The sequence below is a fragment of the Solea senegalensis genome, linkage group LG11 (genome assembly GCF_019176455.1).
Source record: "Solea senegalensis isolate Sse05_10M linkage group LG11, IFAPA_SoseM_1, whole genome shotgun sequence".
In the NCBI taxonomy this organism is placed as follows: domain Eukaryota; kingdom Metazoa; phylum Chordata; class Actinopteri; order Pleuronectiformes; family Soleidae; genus Solea; species Solea senegalensis.
The window spans coordinates 25,705,665-25,724,774 of record NC_058031.1 but is presented as its reverse complement, the minus strand read 5'-3'; the positions used below and the strand labels follow the sequence as shown (position 1 = coordinate 25,724,774).

General features: G+C 43.6%; 2 protein-coding genes and 1 long non-coding RNA gene across 4 annotated transcripts; all 3 read right to left on the bottom strand.

The window, feature by feature from the left end:
* Positions 1–1,701: 1,701 nt before the first annotated feature.
* si:rp71-17i16.5 (phosphatidylinositol 4,5-bisphosphate 3-kinase catalytic subunit gamma isoform) lies at positions 1,702–13,279 on the bottom strand. The gene is made up of 12 exons (XM_044038392.1): positions 12,914–13,279; positions 11,010–12,160; positions 9,941–10,598; positions 9,008–9,073; positions 8,252–8,477; positions 7,382–7,476; positions 5,225–5,368; positions 5,048–5,138; positions 4,790–4,920; positions 3,507–3,618; positions 2,557–2,714; positions 1,702–2,221 (listed from the first exon to the last, which is right to left on the bottom strand). The coding sequence occupies exons 1-12, from the start codon at positions 13,097–13,099 to the stop codon at positions 1,964–1,966; spliced, it is 3,276 nt and encodes a 1,091-aa protein (XP_043894327.1). The 5' UTR covers positions 13,100–13,279; the 3' UTR covers positions 1,702–1,963.
* Positions 13,280–15,068: 1,789 nt separating this feature from the next.
* On the bottom strand, positions 15,069–16,397 carry LOC122777337. Of its 2 annotated transcripts, XR_006361315.1 has the most exons (4): positions 15,977–16,397; positions 15,888–15,933; positions 15,550–15,741; positions 15,069–15,136 (listed from the first exon to the last, which is right to left on the bottom strand). It is a non-coding gene; the product is annotated as an uncharacterized LOC122777337 (long non-coding RNA). The 2 variants fall into 2 exon arrangements; XR_006361314.1 differs by lacking the exon at positions 15,069–15,136 and having other exon boundaries at positions 15,533–15,741.
* Positions 16,398–16,656: 259 nt separating this feature from the next.
* LOC122776891 (putative olfactory receptor 14L1) lies at positions 16,657–17,922 on the bottom strand. Its single transcript, XM_044037659.1, has one exon. It carries the CDS (start codon positions 17,920–17,922, stop codon positions 16,657–16,659), a length of 1,266 nt encoding a protein of 421 aa, XP_043893594.1.
* Positions 17,923–19,110: the final 1,188 nt, after the last annotated feature.

The window sequence follows — 19,110 nt, the reverse complement described above, 5'->3', positions numbered from 1 at the left end:
ACTTGACTTGAAAGAAAGAATAGAAAAAATGAAAGAAATAAATCCATTTATCCTCAGGTTTCTTCTTAGGTTTGCATCTCCAGCAGGTGGCGGCGTTGCACAAACAAACAAAGAGACGACATGACATGAAAGAGAAGATGAAGTTTATTAGAGAGCACTTAAGTTTGTGATCTATGAACGCAACCTGTCAATCAGCCAATCAGAAAACGAGTAGTAGAAATAGTATTTCCTGTTGAAAATAGGTTTGTGCTATAGAACACTTAGAGAAAACTAAATACATGCTGTATGTGGAAAAGTATTAACATACAAGTGAATGGAGTGGACATTGAAAGGGTTAATGAGGACAAAGTGCTGGGAGTGATTATTGATGACATGTTAAGTTGGAAGCCACACACCAAACACTTAAAAGGTCAGGAGTGTGTCCATACTTTGGAGGGCACAAAAACTACTAAACCAGAAGGCACTGTACTTGTTGTACTGCACACTAGTCTCTCCACACCTGCAATACTGTGCAGAGGTCTGGGGACACACTTATAAAACCACTGTTTATACTCTAAAAAAGAGCCTTGAGAATCCTACATTATGCCAGTTACAGAGAACATACAAATCAACTATTCATCAAATCAAAAATACTTAATACTTAATAAAATACCACACAGTACAGATGATTTACAGGGCTGCCAACAAAAGCCTCCCTCACAATCTACAGACATTATTCCTGACCAGAGGGGAGGGACACAATCTAAGAGGGAACATGAGGTTCAGGCAGAGAAGGGTAAGAACTACATTAAAATCCGGGGGTCAGACAGTGGAATAATCTGGATGAGGAGATGAAAAAATCAGCAAAACTGAGTGTATTTAAAAAGAAGTATGTAGAGATGACGATTAAACAATACAGAATGACCCAGAAGGAAAGTATGACAAAGGTCAGGGACAGAAATCTGTAGACACTGTGGGAAACGGCAGTGGAAGCAAATGTAACCGAACAACAGCTGACACTGAGACAAACGTCAACACATGAGAAGTATTTAGCTGCCACGGTGAAACAAGTCACTACAGAGAATCAACTGATCCAAGATGGAACTGCTAAGCTGGTCACTGGATGTGAGCACGAGCACGTGAAAAGAATGGAGAAGCAAAGCGAGGCGATTTCTACAGATGAGATGGATGACTAAAGGGGAAAAATAATAAATAAATAAATAAATAAATAAAATGAAGCATTGACCTCTATTGTTGGATTATTTTGTGACTTTTGGGAAGCTGAATATGCCAGGCAACAAGTCGAGACTAGACTATATCTCTGAGTGCTACCTGATGCTGAAACATGTTTTCTTTGTCAAATGTCATAAAAAAAAATAAAGTGTAATGTGCGATGATAATGGGGGCGGGACTAGATAAACTTCTGGCTTCTCCCGCTTTCCCTTTCGGTTATGTGTATTGTGTTGTACTACACTGATGTGTGATGAGTGATCTAAATGTCATGACCGAAATAAACATATAAAAAAAAAACACACACACGGATGCTGTGAACGAGGGAACAGGTTATCACTTTATTTATCATAACAGCTGCTTATTAAAGTGTTAGTATGAAGTATAAAGAGTATAAACGCCACACACACACACACACACACACAGACCAATGAATCATCGGTTTGTCTTTTTTTTAATATTATATTAATATATTATAATAATTAATATTATATTATATTATATTTTATATATATATATATTATACATATACTGTATATGTCAAATTTAACAGGGAAACAAGAGTCGTTGTTCGAAATAGACATAAACACTGAAGTGTGCAACCTTCGTCTTCACACACTCTCACTCTGTGTCCCTCAGTATATTCTATCTCGTGTCGCCCGGCGACAGTCCACCAAACGAAACAATAACATTCAAAATCAGCAAACGTTATGCACTGCACCTTTAAATGTCCCCACAGTCAAGAGTCAAACACTCATTTGGTGTTGGCCATCAAGTGGATCCACCAGTTGGCCTGCACTTGCCAGCCCTTCTGCTCACACACCAAGATCTGCTGCAGGAAATGCTCCTTGGCCTCCGCCTCGTTCTGCTCCACCTGCAGCGCCTCCTGCAGGTAGTGTATGTCCTTTGCGTGGCTCAGCTCGGGGATGCCGGTCAGCAGCATGAGAGAGAAAAGTGTGACCAGCAGGCGAGAGTGCGAGCGCAGGGAGAGGTACGCCTGCAGGCACGTGTCCTGTGGGAGACAAACACTTACATTTACAAGAGCGGGATCAGCGACATAGAAGAAGAGAACTCCACTAGACAGGAACAGTGGACTGATAGAGGGGTGAGCGTGCCATGAGGTGGATCCCAGGACAGAAGGAGATCGTGCAGGGGAGGGGGTAAAAGGTAGGTGCTAGGACCAGAACTTCAGGCCCCGATACCAACACAAAATATGAACTTCACAATCTCGCAACGCAAATCAAGCACTCCCTAAACAACTGCCTGACTATGTGTCTGTGCATGTTCCAAATCAATCACACAGGGGGTGACAGACGTTTAAATTCAATCATCATCACATTCTCTTACCCTGAAACGTCCAAAATAGAGGCTGTTGCGACTTTTGACCCTGCCCATGACGTACAGGAAGTCAGGTGTGAGGACGAAGGGCACGCGCTCCCTGTTCATGCCAAAGAAGTGCTTGGTGTTGCCCAGGATGTGACCGAAGTCGATGTGAAACAAGTTCCCTGAAAAAAGATGACCACATGAAACTTAGATAATTATAAGATAATTAAGATCATTCCTGCTCTCAGGTAATGGAGGGAAATTACAGCCTTTACATCCACTCACAGCCTGATGCTTTTATACAAACCAACACATGCTGACTGACGGTAAACAGTCAGTAACTCTTTGTTTTTCATTTCATTTGACTGTATTTCATCATACAGTAGCACTTTCATTTCACACATCTGTCAAATCTGTGAAATTGACATGAAGAAAGATCTGATCTGCTGCTATAATTGTGTCGATGTGCATTGATTTCATGGTGGTCTGTAACTGCACGTGTTTCCTGTACAGACTGAAATATGCCTCATGTCCCTCACTTAGCATCAAAACTCAAAAAGAGATGTTCAGTTTGTCCATTCCTGTAAAAACATGAACAAAACAAAAAGACAGTCGCCCCCAGGTGGACATTAAGTATACTGTTCTTACTTCCTGGTTGTCCTTAACCAACAAACCAAAACACACCAACTGTGCCTTTAATATTACTTTGTTGCTTCATGTAAGAAACGACCAGTCTTGTATAAAGTACCTTAAATAATCTTACTTTTATAATATTACTGAAGTAAAAGTAATACTACTGCAATTAAACATTTATAAAGTCCTTTACTGATATAAAATGTACTTAAGTTTTAGAAGTAAAAGTATTAAAGAAAGGGAGGAGTTAGGAAGCTCTATATAAATACAGACCATAATACCAACTTCTTCTTGTGAGTTGTGAGAATTATAAATAACTGAGGGGAAATGAAAGGATTCACCTTGGTCTGTGATCATGATGTTGTCGTTGTGTCGATCTCCGATACCCAGAACATACGTGGCCACGCAGTAACCGGCGCACGACTTCACAAACCTCTCCACCGTCTCGTAGTGCTGAGACAAACAAGACACAATCATCTACTCCATCACAACGATAACAAGACTTGAACTCTTATCGTATGTGTCAAGCTTAAACACACTGTGTTTTCCACAGAATGAAACCGATACCAGATCAATATCAATCAATCAATCGTATTTACACACACTGAAGATATCCATATGAAGCACATTAAAGGCCACATAGACCGGAAACCCTAAAGTTTCAGAACAAACAGTTCAGCCACTGCTGAGAAAATAGTGTTGTATTGTTTTCCTGGGCTCTGCGAAGCGGATCGGCACTTCCTTAATTTGATGTCGTCATCAGTAAACCTCACCACCGTAGCGCCTCCTGGTGCGGGCACTAGTCCGGGCACATCCGGTTGCGTACATTCAACCGCAGAAGAAGAAGAACTACTCTGGTTGTAGCTGCTGAGATGCAGAGCATCCACCGTGCCAGAGGGGGAGCTGTGTATCTGAGAGCTGGCCTATCTATTACGTCACTTCCAGGTACCTGGCCAATCACAGGACAGAGGGAAAGCTCTCGTTGGCTGGCCAATCACAACACAGTCCACGTTCTGGGGGTGTGGTTTTGGTCTGAAACAGCACGGCTGACGGAAGTAGATATGGAAGTAGACCTCCATAACTAACATATATGTGTGATACAAGCATTCGATGTCACCTTTAATTATAATTTTCACTTTCTCACTTTTTCTTTACAGTGCACTGAATCACAAACGTGGCCTTGTATTCATTTCTATTTTCATATTTAAAGTGAAACACTGAGAACTTGAATTGAAACAAATGAACCAGTTAAACAGATAATATTTAGATATCTAAATATCTGTAAAGGTATCTAGATTTCTTTAATATGTAAAGATGTTTTTTTTAGTCCTTTCCACACGAGGGCTGTGACGTTCCGGACGAGCCGGATCTTTTGAGCGGCTCTTTTAGACGAACGATGAGAACTGAGTCGCAGTTGCAAACCGTTCGTTTTTAGATGCAAATTGTCCGTTAGTGCATTTACGTGACATCTTCTGTATCAACTTGGGGGAGGAGCCAAGGGCACAGTCCCGCCCCGAATGACTAATATACATATGTATATATGTAGATATGTATATAGTCTACTTCTACTATAACCAGGTCTGCGTCCAGATCTCTCATAGGAAACAGGGGGAGTTTCACTCACAATTTCCTGCAGTGGACACTTGGACTTGAGCCACTCGAACAGAGCGTCATTTTTAAAAACTGACGCTGAGCCGCCGTGACTCCTCTGCACCGCGGCGATGGTCACAGCGTTCCTCACAATCTCGATCATTCCTGTTGAGCAGAGGCTTAATTCATGACGTCATGTCTTCTTATTGTAAACAGGACAATAAACACTTTGAATCTGTGATTATTCACGAGATATGCATCTCTAAACTTGAAACTGTGTTCATGTAAATACCAATGTTGTGTCCCGTGGAGATGCAGCCGTATGGAATGAGATTAAGGTCCAGGGATTTCTCCTGCCAGATAGAATCCATCATCACCAGAGTCTGCACGGGACGATGTGCACATGTATTTACAGAAACGACCACATTAGTAAGTATTTACAAAACAGTGAGAGAAACATGTCGCTGACCTGAATGACCAGCATGTCCTGCCTCAGGTCGTCTCCCTGTTTGAAGATGATTCCCACAGGTGGAGTGGAGGTCGGTGACGGCATGGGAGAGAACTCCAGCCACAGAGGCTTCTTCTTGGAGGCCATCACTTTGCATTTGTCCAGCTGTGTTCAGGAACAGGTCACAAAAGAGACACGTGACAAGCTTCAAACATGGCCGCTGATTCACTAAGTCGTTTGGATCCATCCAATAGGTTCTTCACCTATTGTGGAACTCTATCGCCTCTTGTGGACGTCAGAGGAATTAACAAAACACTGTCTTCTCTATTTGACCTAGTTTTTCTCTCCAGTCTCACTTGTGTACACACACAAACACACACACACACACACACACACACACACACACACGCTGGTTTCTTCATTGAAAATCTTTTCCACAATAAAATCAGTATCTTCGTGTGGACACTCTTAGACATAATGCATTCCCTAGATCCTGACCCTTGACCCTCACCGTAAAACCATCTTATTTAAAGTGGACATATTATACCCTATTTCCCCCATTAAAATAGTTCCCTGGTGTCCTAATGAACATGTCAGTGACATGCTTTGGTCAAAATACCATAAGGATGAAGAATCATAGTAGTTCAATAACCCTGCTAAACCCGCCCCTTTCAGAACGCTCGGTTTTCGTGCATGGTCCCTTTATATGCAAATGAGACACAGGCAAACACACACCCACTTCTTCCAGGGGGTTTCTGATTTGTCCTCTTTACAGCGCTTTACAGCTCTATTCGTCTCCCCCTCCCTCCACTAGCTCTCTGACAATATCAACATGTCAGCGAGAGTGCCGTCACAGGAAGAGACGTCCTACATAAGGATCGAGCCGAACACTATCCAACTGTAAATCAGTTAAAAACACTTAGGAACAGAAGATCAGCGGTGACACAGAGAGTGCAGCACCGCTGATCGCCACCGCGGATCGCCAGCGGCGCGCTGAATAAACTGTATGTTGCTGTATCAGACCGGAGACTGTGCTCCGGAGACCTCACCACCGCTGACCAGCTCCGGTGCTCCGGCGAGCTGGCGACCACCGTGTAACGCGCCACCGCTGATCGCCAGCGGCGCGCTGAATAAACTGTATGTTGCTGTATCAGACCGGAGACTGTGCTCCGGAGACCTCACCACCGCTGACCACCTCCGGTGCTCCGGCGAGCTGGCGATCACCGTGTAACGCGCTACCGCTGTATCAGACAGTCTCCGGTCTGATACAGCAACATACAGTTTATTCAGCACGCCGCAGTTTAGGCTATCGGTGACACAGAGAGTGTAGCACCGCTGCACAGAGAGTGCAGCACCGCTGATCGTCAGCGGCGAGCTGCATAAACAGCTGCTTTATGTGATTGTATCAGACTGAGTCTGTGCTCCGGTCATGGAGGACGTACTGAACAAATATGTTTAATTAGGACGTGTCAGAATGGTCAGTTATGAGCTCTATGTGATCTTTTCTTAACAATTTGTGTGTTTGTACGTCGGTGAAATACGTCCCCTGACTAAATACGGCGACCGCTGGTCGCAGTCTGATGTGAAGTGGTGCGAACACACGAACACACGATTGCTGACTTTATCCGGCACATTAGCTTCATATATAAAATCCTCTGTAAAACACTGTGCTCCACTGTGCAGCCACCAACAGCACACTTGTCCCTCCGCGTTGACATAATACCGCTCTTCCTCCCTCGCCTGCACTCTCGCAGGGACAAGGTGGAGCTAAGGTGGAGCTTGCGAAGTAAACGTACTGGTGGGGCGGTAACATTCGCGGTGAAATGCGCATGCTGACGTCATAAGCGCAGGGAATTCAACATCGAGCGTTTTATCGCCTATACTTACACTAAGCGGAACCACGAAAACATGACTGAGTATTGTTTTTCCACACTTTGGCGACTGGTAGGGCCCCCAGAGTCCCAAATATCAGTATTAAAATGGTTAAAAAGTTGATTTTGCATAATATGTCCCCTTTAAGACATGTAAACACACACAAACTTGTTTTTAAATCTTAGGGAGGACCCTCCTAGACATAACGCCCTAACCCTTAACCCTGAAAAGGCCAAACAATAAAATGTCCCCACAAGAGAAGTTTGTAAAGAAAAAAATTGGACCTCATGAAGAAAGAAATCTTACCAGGATCATCCCAACTTTGATGCGAGGGTCAAAGGGCAACAGGAATTCATTTGGCAGGTCACAGTTTCTCAGAAGCTCCTGAAGCCTGAGGTGAGCTGAAACAAATAAAGTAAATGAATGTTTTAATTTAACCACTGAGGAGACACAGGTACAGGTGCCATTAAACAACCTGGGAAATCAATGGTTAAGCTCCTGCTGTGGATGAAAGACTAAGCCGAGCAAAACACAAGGGAAATAAATGCTGCAGTGGTGAAGTGTGCGAAACCCTGGACGGACACTCATCCCTGTGTGTGAGACACCATTCATCCATTTGCTGCTTTATCCTCCACGGGGACGGTCTCTTTATTTATTGTATCAGTTTCAATTATTTAGACTATATTTTCTTTCTACACCAAATCTTGTCATGGTGTTGTTCAGTATGTTCACAGTCTTGTGCATACATCGATAAGAGAATTGATAATGGCATTGATATTGATAAAAACCTATCAATTCCCACCCCTAATCCCAAGCAACCGTGTAAACACCTCATGGAAAAAGAGCTGTTGGATGTCCTCCATCACTGTTACCCTGGTATGACATCATGCTACGACGTCACGCTACGTACCTCGCTGACGCGGCTATCGGGAACAGCCCACACCCCACCTACCAAGTAAAGGTACTGTTCTCAGTCGACACACAAGGACTTTACCATTCCAAACCAAACCAAACCGAACCATGATGGAAACACAGCTGTTTCTGTGTTCTGCCCCTTGACCTTTGGTTTGAATCTAATGGACTCATACATGCTCATATTTAAAACTAATGCAGCTTTAACGAGGACATTCTTAAAGTACAGTATATAAATACAGAGACCCATAAACATGCTCCCACCTGCAGGGGAAACGTCGTTCCTGTCAGGGAAGAGTTTCTTGATTGTGATGGCGACCTCCTGCAGGGCCATCACAGCTTGGACCTGCTGCGTGAAGCTGTCAAGCATCGCCTGGCCACAGCCCAGCAGGTAGGCTTCCAGTATCACGGCCATACGTTGGCGGAAATACGGGCATCCGGCCACTTCACTGCGCACGTACCAGAAGAAGAAGTGGCCGATTCTTTTGCTCTGTCGCGGAAGACGTGAGCCCACATTTGACCACATAACAAGATGCTCACCAAATACAATTTGCCCCATAAAAAATAAAGAATTTGTTCATTGCTTTATCACACCATTGGACACATCATGACATTTGTAAACCTTTCACACTCCCACACCAAAGTCGAAAGCACAGTGGATTTTGGCTCACACACACATGGAAGCTGCTGGTCTAATGCTACCTTGTTTGAACAACTTTGGCAAATCTGAATAAAACCTTTCAAACATCAGAGTCACAAAATGATAAATCTGAAAATTTGAACTGTGGATCAACAACTTCTGCATGCTGTCATGTAAAATCACTGACTTAGTTTTCTGTCGTCTTTTGTCAAGTTAAAGCAGAAAAAAGCAGAAGAAAGTATGAAATTAAGCTCGTATTCTGGTTCTTCCTTGTGTCAGCTGTGTTTCCAGGGATAAGTATCAGCTTCAACTTGTATATTCACTGTAAATAATCATTCAGAAAGACATTATCATAGGTGGTCTGGTGCTGTGTGACTCACCCTCAGAGCTCTCTGAATGAGGTAGCGAGCGAGGAAACTGTCGTGGTAAGGCTCCACTTTTAGGGTCTGTGTGAAAAAACAATGACAATTTTAAACATTGCTAATCCCATATAATGTATCTTCGTAGTTTTTATTATTCTATTTCTTTTTTATAGTCCATTATAAAAAAGAAATAGAATAATTACAAACAAGTTGTAGTACAGTGCACAAAAAGCTTAATTTAAACATGAATTTTAAAGTCAGTTATTTTATTAATCCCCTTAGGGAAAGTATTCCTCTGCATTTTGACCCTTCCTAGAATTAGGAGCAGTGGGCTGCCACACTAGTAGCACATGGGGATTGGGTACCTTGATCAGGGGTACCCCAGCACTTTTTGGCCAGGTGGGGATTTGAACCGGCGACCCTCTGGTTACAAGCCAATTTCCCTTTCCACTTGGCCACGGACAGCTTTAAAGTATTAAAATGTTTAAAATGTCCTCTTTGATTCCTGTGCATATTTAAAAGGTGATGTCAAGGTGAAGGCCAGATGTCACAAAAAAATTTGTGACATCTAGCAGACACTTCCACTCACCCCTCCCTTTCCCAAATGCATCAGGAAACTAACAATCTCAGCTACATCGGGCGATAGGCGGGGTACACCCTGGACAGTTCGCCAGTCCATCACAGGGCCACATACATAGAGACAAACAACCATTCACTCTCACTCCTATGGTCAATTTAGCGTGTCCAATTGACCTAATCCCCACATTGCATGTTTTTGGACTGTGGGAGGAAGCCGGAGAACACGGAGGAATACAAACATTCATTCGGAAACCAAAATACTTTTTGTTAAAGGGATTATACACACACAAACATGCTTTTGGGTAGTTTCCTCATTTATGCCAATAAACCCTCCCATATTTTCCGCAGCTTCAGATCAACACAAACACGTACCTGCACCAGTTGCAGCAAATACCTCAGAACTTCGTCATTGGACAAGCTCTCCAATCTCTTGACTGCAAGTCTCCTGACTATCTCGTCAGCAAAGTCCATGCTCAACAGCTGCAGGGCCAACGTGACGTCCAGGTCCCCGGGATCCCACTTCCCTAGGAGCCAGTGGACATCCTCAACCACGCCATGGTCCATCCAATCAACATTGCGTAGGTAGTGGGGTAGGTTGGAGGCATAGCGGATGCTCTCCTCCCGGAACCGTCTTAGACAAGGTCTGTTAGAGCTGGAGACTGTGGACTGGGATCTGAGAAGTTTAGAGTCAGTTGAAGGATGAGTTTTCACGTGCAGAGAGGGGAACTCGCTGCTGGAGAGCATTGAATCGGGGGAGGAGGATGCAGAAGGAGGTCTAGTAGAGGGGGAAGTTGATTCTGTTGGAGAGAGGCCGGAGGTGGGACTGCCAGAACATTCAGAGGAACTGAAGCTGTTTGGCTGTACCACAGGGAAGCTGTAGCGGTCCAGAAAGAAGCTGATCGCCATGGAGTCAACTACATCCGGGTTGGTCGCGGAGGACAGTTTATCTGCCTGGTAGGTGATGGCTTCTTCATGCAGACCAGGGTAGGCCCACATGTGAAGGGTGTAGGGGCCCTGGCTTAGAACAGACCTGCAGGTACGATTGAGTGCAGAGGGATTTACACTGACAAAAATACACAATTTAGGAATATTTGTAATAGATTACAGCAATAACTAACAACAGAATCTAAAAAACAACTCTCAGGACATGTTTTCCACATCCGTCTATGTGCACAAGGGTTTCTTGCATGACATGTGGACTCTATGTGAACGAATCCATGTTCACCTCCTAGATGGAATGACTGACTAAAGCCCGGATTGTCTATTCTGTGCTTTCTCAGGATTAAAACGTTGCAAATCGGTTACAGAGTTTGTTGTGCCCTGTTTTCAGTGGCAAAATACCTCTTGGATTAAAGGTGAAACACCTTCAAACTTAACTCAAGAAAATCTAGCTGCCTACAGCTGAGTACTGAAGGTCATGAAATATGCTTGAAAAACTCACCTGTGGTCTATGAGAAGAAGGTTAACAAAGTAGAGATCCTTCCCCTCCCCTGAGTCCTTGGTCATTGGCGAGACGTCAGCACCACTAGCTATAATGGTGAAACCCAGCTTGGCTCCACGTGGCAGATCCCTGAGTAGAACATCAAACTCCAGCCATTCATTCCACAGCACTTCATCTGCGAAGGCCTTGGGCGTGGAGGAAACAGAAGAGAGAACCTTGCTGCCATAAAGTATGGAGGCCTCCACGTAAACAGCCTGGGGGCATTTGCTGGGAAGGTTTGGTACGTCGAAGCCAAGCAACTTGACCCTGAGTTTTCTGTCGCAGTCCCACAGAGATATCATGAAGATGTCGTCCAAGTCCTTCCCCTCAAGGCAGAGATCATCATGGGAGCTGAACTTGCCACTGAAACCGTCAACGAGCGGCCAGTCCTTGAACTTGACAGTCTCGTCGGCGAGCTGTGACACGGGTATCACAGAGACGTTAACGTCTTGATTGGTTTTCAGGCAATGTCGGACCCAGAGGAAATCCCTGAGGACGTTCTCTCCGGATAAAAACTCTTCCCTCCCTGTGACCTTTAAGGCCAGAATTTCAGAGGAGTCGATATCAATACCTTGGTCTGCCGTCACGCTTCTAAAGATATTGAGGAGAACATCTGGTGTTGCACTAAAATCAACATCTATGCTGAAGCTGATTTTGTTCATGTAATGGAACGTAACCCAAAGCTTTCTCTTTAGCCGGTCCTCCAGCTCAGACGGAACTGGGACACATGTTACCCACGGCTCCGTGGCGTACCACTTGTCATCGCGGCTTTTTAGCTCCTGTCTTCTCGGTGATGCCAGTTTCCTGCGGGTGAACGTGAGCTCACCGAGTCTGTCGGATGCCTCTTTCTCCAGGTTGTGTCCGATCAGGTACGCCAGACACTGCTGCTGCTGCTTCTTCTCCACCTCCGAATCCACCGCCACGAGGGGTTTTACCACGATATGTGCGGTCAGGCGCCCAGTGTCGTCGCGTGACCACGGAATGTCTAACGTCCTGACCACCTGGCAGTCATCGTAGGCCTCGTACCAATCGTCTCCCCGAGCATACAGCAGAGTGTACCTCTCTGGGTCAAGGATTGCAAGTGGATCTGGGTGGCAGTTATTATCCTGGGCCTAAAGGCAACAATACAACATTTGACAAATAGGGTTAAGATGCGTGTTAAGACATATAAAGGCTGAATTCCACCAGAATTCTGAATCTTAAGAGTATGTTTGCCACTTTATTTCACCACTTCACAACATGTTTTGCCTGGAAATTGATGTTGGTAAGTCTTCCACTCTGCACAAATTGACGTTTTTAACTTGCTGCTGATCTACTGTTGCCTCCTTTGGTCGGTTTGTGTTAAACAAAGGATTTTATATGTCAAAGTCACAAAATCACACATGTGAATTTGATGCTGGAGAAAATAGTGAATCAAGAACTCAAGATGCTAACTGTGTATAAGTACTTTATACAATCCTACTATCCTAACAAAAACATACTAGTGCTTTACGTTTGACCTAAAATGGTGGACTTACTTCTTAAAGCTTATGTATCAAGACCAGGACTCCCTTATCTGTTGTTTATTTTTGTTTTCTGCATTCATTTATACATACAGGTAAGTTACTATTATATTTATTTTGTTATTGTTACTCTGATTTGTGAAAGTTTGTGTGTTTGGAAATGTAAAAAAGTCTATTTAAATAGGATACATAACTCTCAGCACAATCCCATCACGCTCACTCCAACATCATTCTAAATTATAGTTTTCCAAATCTCTAAATACAAACTCAGCTGGAAACGCTGGCATATTTCTATTTGAATATGGATACATATATGTATAATAAACCCATCCACTGGTGTAAAAGGAACAGTAGTATTACTACCTGCATGCAGATGCGGATCCGCAGCTGGTAAATGCTGCACTGTGCCGGTAAGATGACCGACACTGACTCACACTCCGTATTCTGAGCGTTGAATTCCTCATCACCACCCGACAGAGATGGAGCAAACGTGGCTTTAAACTCACAGATGAACTTCAACATGTTCTCAGAGCAGCTCTTAGTCGCCATCCCTGACGGAGAATCCACAGCGCGTGGACTTTCAGGCTGATTCAGGAACAATGCAGAGTCCAATGATACTGAGAGCAAAAACTATTCATAACATGTGTAGGTGAGGTGTGAGTCTGTGTGTGTGTGTGTGTGTTCTCTTTTTTGTGATCCTCCAGACTTCCTCATTCTTTTATACCTGTTCTCAAACACCAGCACATAAATAAACCTCGACAAAGCACTCATTGACTTCCTTGTTCCCTTTTTGTTACGACATAAAAGAGCCGCTCTGAGCTCAAAACAGGTTTAGACTTCTCCTTTAAAAAGAAAACAACACACACAGCTGTGCTCAGTCATATCCAGGTCTGACACCAGGTTTAACAAGAAGTGGGAGGAGGCAACTTTTTGTTTCTTAGACTTAGACTTTATTTGTCATTTAGAGTCACATCAAAATGAAATTACGATGCAATGGCACACAGCACAACAGGAATAAAAAAGAGGCAGTATGCACAGACAAAAAATAAATATGCAAATAAAAAGTATTTATATAAAAAACCCGTAGATCATTTATATTTCACACTTCTTCTCCTTATTTCCTTAAAGTGCCTGTTTCAAGGTTAAATAAACATTTGTTGGAGAACAGGCAGTCGACAGAGGAACTTAAATGTAGCAAAGCAGTGTACAGTGTTTTGTATTTATGAATGATTTTAGTACAGTTACACATACATCATGAGTCGTGATCTACAGATACACATACATGTAATATACCTGGAACTTTTCTTTATAAAAATATGCACATAGGACAAAAAAATGACAAAAAAAAAGTCAAATGACAAACAGGAAACAAAGTTGCAGTGTCTCATGTGAAGTTAAACCGGTTTGGGTTGTTCATTGTGACCTTGGATGAGGACACTGTTGACCACATTCCATTCAACAGAATAACTAGTAAAACTAAACCCAACACACATAACAATGTGTGAATAACAACTAAAAACGTAGCAGAATATGATTTGATATGAACTCCTTGGCCACAGGTGCACCCACAAAAACAGACAACAGGAAAAGGTTCCACATGTCTGTGAAGGTAAAACAATACATTTTGTGGAATTATACGTGGATAAAACATATATTAAAGAATATTAATTAACTATAAAATAAAATGCAATACATTAATATCCAACAAACTATGTCAGCAATAAAATAAATAAATACAGTTTGACCTGATCATTTCATACTGTGCTTCTTTTTTAGCAAAGCTAAAAACAACACAACATTCATGTAATCTGCTGTACATATGTTATAGAATTGTCTCAGGAGCTGCAGATCCACAACTTCATCAGTTTGTGACGATAAGACAATCAGTGGTGAAGTGAGCGCAGGTCTCAGTGCATAACACTGTCACAGCTCCACAGTCCACGCCGTATGAATCCACACAGCAGCTCTTAAAACATCGATAATAAGTTTGAAATAAATCCTAATGAGCCACAAATAAATAACTCAAACCTGCTTTGTTGTAATATTTTAATAAATGTAAAAGAAAACCCATCATTGCTTTCATTTCATCATATTTCTCATAAAGTGTTCGTACGGTTCCCGAGACGCCACACGACCGCGCTTTGCTGTGCTCGTACACACTTGTGACATCACTCTGATGTCACAGGAGATGTTTCTGGGCTTGTTATGGCCCAGAAACATCTTGTTATGGCCTTTAGGACGATTTTACAAATGTGAAACTCCATGAATTAAAAATATAGAATATAAAGATCTATACATGTCTCTTTTACTATCAATGGGAAAACTGCTTTTTGAGCCTGGGAGTATTTTTTGTTGCAGTACCGAGAGTGGCCACCATGACAAAATTGTCTTCTAGGCAAAGGGGGCGGAGCTCTATCCAGTTTTTATAATATATCCATGGTCCAGATCTACACCTTACATAAGTCCAGATCCACAACACTTCACATTAGTCCAGATCTACAGTCCAGATCCACAACTTCACATTAGTCCAGATCTACATTACATAAGTCCAGATCCACAACACTTCACATTAGTCCAGATCTACACCTTACATAAGTCCAGGCAGGTCCAGAGTGCTCCAGGGAGGTCCAGGAGAAGTAAGGAGATAGACGGAGCAAGATGGGTCCAGGGAAGACCCAGAAGTACCAGGTCCAGATCTACATTACATAAGTCCAGATCACATCTTCACATTAGTACATAAGTCCAGATTAGTCCAGATCTACATCTTACATAAGTCCAGATCCACAACATTAGTCCAGATCACCTTTACATAAGTCCAGATCTACATCTTCACATTAGTCCAGTAGGTCAGATCCACAACTTCACATTAGTCCAGATCTACAACTTAACATAAGTCCAGATCCACAACTTCACATTAGTCCAGATCTACACCTTTACATAAGTCCAGATACTTCAGTCCAGAGTCCAGATCCACATTTCACATTAGTCCAGATCTACACCTTTACATAAGTCCAGATCCACAACACTTCACATTAGTCCGATCTACAACTTCATATAGTCTAGATCCACAATTTCACATTAGTCCAGATCTACACCTTTACATAAGTCCAGATCCACAACTTCACATTAGTCCAGATCTACACCTTTACATAAGTCCAGATCCACATCTTCACATTAGTCCAGATCTACACCTTTACATAAGACAGTCACATTAGTCCAGATCTTTACATAAGTCCAGATCACAACTTCACATTAGTCCAGATCTACACCTTTACATAAGACCAGATCCACAAACATTAGTCCAGTCCAGATCCACAACATTAGTCCAGATCTACACCTTTACATAAGACCAGATCCACAACTTCACATTAGTCCAGATCTACCTTTACATAAGTCCAGATCCACAACACTTCAGTCCAGATCTACAACTTCACATTAGTCCAGATCCACAATTTCACATTAGTCCAGATCTACACCTTCACATTAGTCCAGATCTACAGCTTTACATAAGTCCAGATCTACAACTTCACATTAGTCCAGATCTACATCTTCACATTAGTCCAGATCTACAACTTCACATGAGTCCAGATCAAGTCCAGGCGTAGTGCTGTTATACAGTGTGCAACAAGTATTTGTAGTCCTCATGGAGACCAGAACCTGGTCCTAATGAGGCAGAACCTTATTTCTGATTAAGTTGATGGCTGAGATTTAAATAGTGGTTGGGTTAAGGTTAGGTATTAACTAGTTATAGTTAAGGTAAGGGTTAATAAAAGTGCATAAGCTTCTCTTACTTCATTCTAGATGATGTCCCAGCTGTTTCCATTTACTGTTTATATACTGTATTGGGATTTCATTATATTCAGGTTCTCAAACTGTGGGTTTGACGTGGGCTTCCTCTGGTGGTACTTAATCAGTAATACTGATTTGTAGAAAATGAAAGAAATCACAAAGAAATATAATGAAATAATAATATTTAGAGTCACCTTATCTGGAGAAGAAATAAAGTATTTTCTGATTGTGATGCAGTTTTGTTGTTGTTCATCAATCTGACTCCCATAATTCCACATTAAATTCCGGGACAAATGTCTCTGCTGTCTCCACTTGCATCACAGTGTATAGTCCACTCCAGTGAGGGTCGGTTCCACAGCATCTCTGCCTCCCTGCTGCCAGCTCTCCTCCCGCCACTGTCGAAACATCCTGCGCATCACTCTGCGCATCTCCGCGGACCTCATCATGTAGACCAGCGGGTTGATGCACGGCGGCACGATGAGCAGGACCAGCAGGGTCATGTGGAGCCCCACCGCCGTGGCCGAGGGCGTCGGCGTGGCGTCGTTGCGGACTCCTCCAGGTCCCTGAGTCGGTGAGGACGGCGTCATCATGGCCACGGTGCCCTCCACCTCCCACAGCGCGTCCGACACGACCTTGATGAGCAGCGGCAGCAGCTGCAGGAACAGCATAGAGCAGTAGAACAGCACGGTCTTCCGCGCCGTCTTGTTCACCGCTTTGAACGGCATCACCGCGTTGCGCGCGTCCCGGTACATCCGCAGGTAGGAGAACGCGTAAACCACCAGGCAGAGGAGCAGAGTGCACGAGCCCGTGAATTTGCGGAAAATAGCCGAGGCGCGTGGGAAACCCATGTGCTGCTCCACCACGTCCGGCTCGCATATGAGCCCCTTGGCGGCGCGGTCGATCTGTCGCGGTGGACTCAGGTGCAGCAGAGTCATGGTGACGCACGAGATGGACAGGGAGAAACACCAGATCAGGCTGAGCGTGACCCGCAGGCGCACTTTGGTGAGGATGACCAGGTAGTGGATGGCGTGGCACACGTACAGGTAGCGCTCCAGCGCCATGCACGTGATGGTCATGAGGCTGGCGAAAATGCTGGTGGTCCCTGCGAAGAACTGAACATGACACCAGACGTTGAACTCCATGGTCCGCCGGTGCACCAGCGAGTGGATGACCGCGGGGCCGATGGTCACAGTCTGCATGAGGTCGCTCAGGATCAGGTTCTTCAGGAAAGCGAAGCGCGGCTCCCAGGATAAGTCATCGGAGCGTCCGAGCCGGAACAGAGTGAACCCGTTCACCAGGAGCGATACCAGGGTCAGCAGCACCAAGACGCACACCAGCACCGGGACATGTCCACTGTTGGGCATGATTGACCGAAAGAGGCAGGCGGCCGGGTCCAGGCGCCCGTTGACGCGCGTCTCGGTGCCGTTCTCTGCGCTCATGGACCAGTCGCACCGGTCGGTGACGTTGTTGTGCGTCTCCGTGGTTCTCATCGCTGCAAAACAGTCCGCTCTGATCCAGTCATCCTCCAGAGAAGTGATGATGTTTGCCTTGACTTTCACGCCCACCTCATGACCAGTCCCCATCACACACCATATGCAAATCTACATTTGCCATACTTTGTGATAATCTATACTGTAATCCAGGTGTTCGATTTGGAGCGATTTTTACGCATTTGGAGCAGTCAATGCGCTTCTACGCACCAAAATCATCATCATCATCATCATCCTTTATTCAAAACATTGGTCATTCAAAGTCAGAATTCTGGGAAAAAAGTCAGAATTCGATATGAAAGTCAGAATTCTGAGATTAAAGTCAGAATTCTGAGATTAAAGTCAGAACTCTGAGATTAAAGTCAGAACTCTGAGAAAAAAGTCAGAACTCTGAGAAAAAAGTCATCTGACTGTGTTTTTTGGGTGAAGTGGCCCTTTAAAAGCAAGACGATTTCCAGTTTCAGTGTAAAAACCAGAGTGAGGGTTGTGGTTTTGACCAGTTTTTGAAGTTTGTAAAATTGACAAACTCACTCTGAAATAGTAAAACCAGAGAAACAGTGTGTGTTCTTGTGTGTGTATCTTTGTGAGGACCGAATAAAGTTAAAAACCGTTGGGAGTGAGGACATTTTGGCGAATTGAGGACATTTTTGGTGTGTCCTCACGTTCTGTCACTTTTTTCTGAGGGATGTATTCATGTTTGTGTGTCCTCACTATGAACGCTGCTGAACTGTCCTCTGAGTAGCTAAGATGCAGACTGACCTCTGGTGTTAAAGGTTGGTAACTGCAGTGCAGAGGTTGAGACCTTTTATTATTTACTGTGAGTTTTCACACTTGGTCATGAACTCAGAGCAGTGACTCAGCACATTTCCCGTCCTATTGTGATCAATCAAACACAATTCAAGAGCTTTGAGAGCTTTAAAAGCGCTGCATAAATTAAATGTATTATTATTGCTGGTCTGATGCTAGTCTGATCCTGGTCGGATTCTGGCCTGATCCTGGCCTGATGTTGGTCTTATCCTGGTCTGATGTTGGTCTAATGTTGGTCTAATGCAGGCCTGGTCCTGTTTTTTTTTTTATTTATGTATTTTTTTTTTATTTATTTTGCACAGTTTAAAAGGAAAAATACAAAATTGACAAAGAATACAAAGTAACGTACAGTGCAGGAAGAGGCAGAAAGCCTTGTGGGCTTATTTGAAGCCTCTATCTAAATAATGTTAAAATTTGACAATATTTAAATGAAAACACAAAATTAACGTACAAAAAGAAATCATCTAACTATAT

Bases quoted from the DNA above. Each gene is read 5' to 3' on its own strand.
- LOC122776891 (XM_044037659.1), bottom strand. From the start codon at position 17,922: ATGGGGACTGGTCATGAGGTGGGCGTGAAAGTCAAGGCAAACATCATC.
- si:rp71-17i16.5 (XM_044038392.1), bottom strand. From the start codon at position 13,099: ATGGCGACTAAGAGCTGCTCTGAGAACATGTTGAAGTTCATCTGTGAG. The intron at 9,074-9,940 runs GTACGTGTTTGT...TTTTTCACACAG, and splicing joins ATTTGCTGCAACTGGTGCAG to ACCCTAAAAGTGGAGCCTTA. The intron at 5,369-7,381 runs GTAAGATTTCTT...TCCTGAACACAG, and splicing joins TCAAAGTTGGGATGATCCTG to CTGGACAAATGCAAAGTGAT.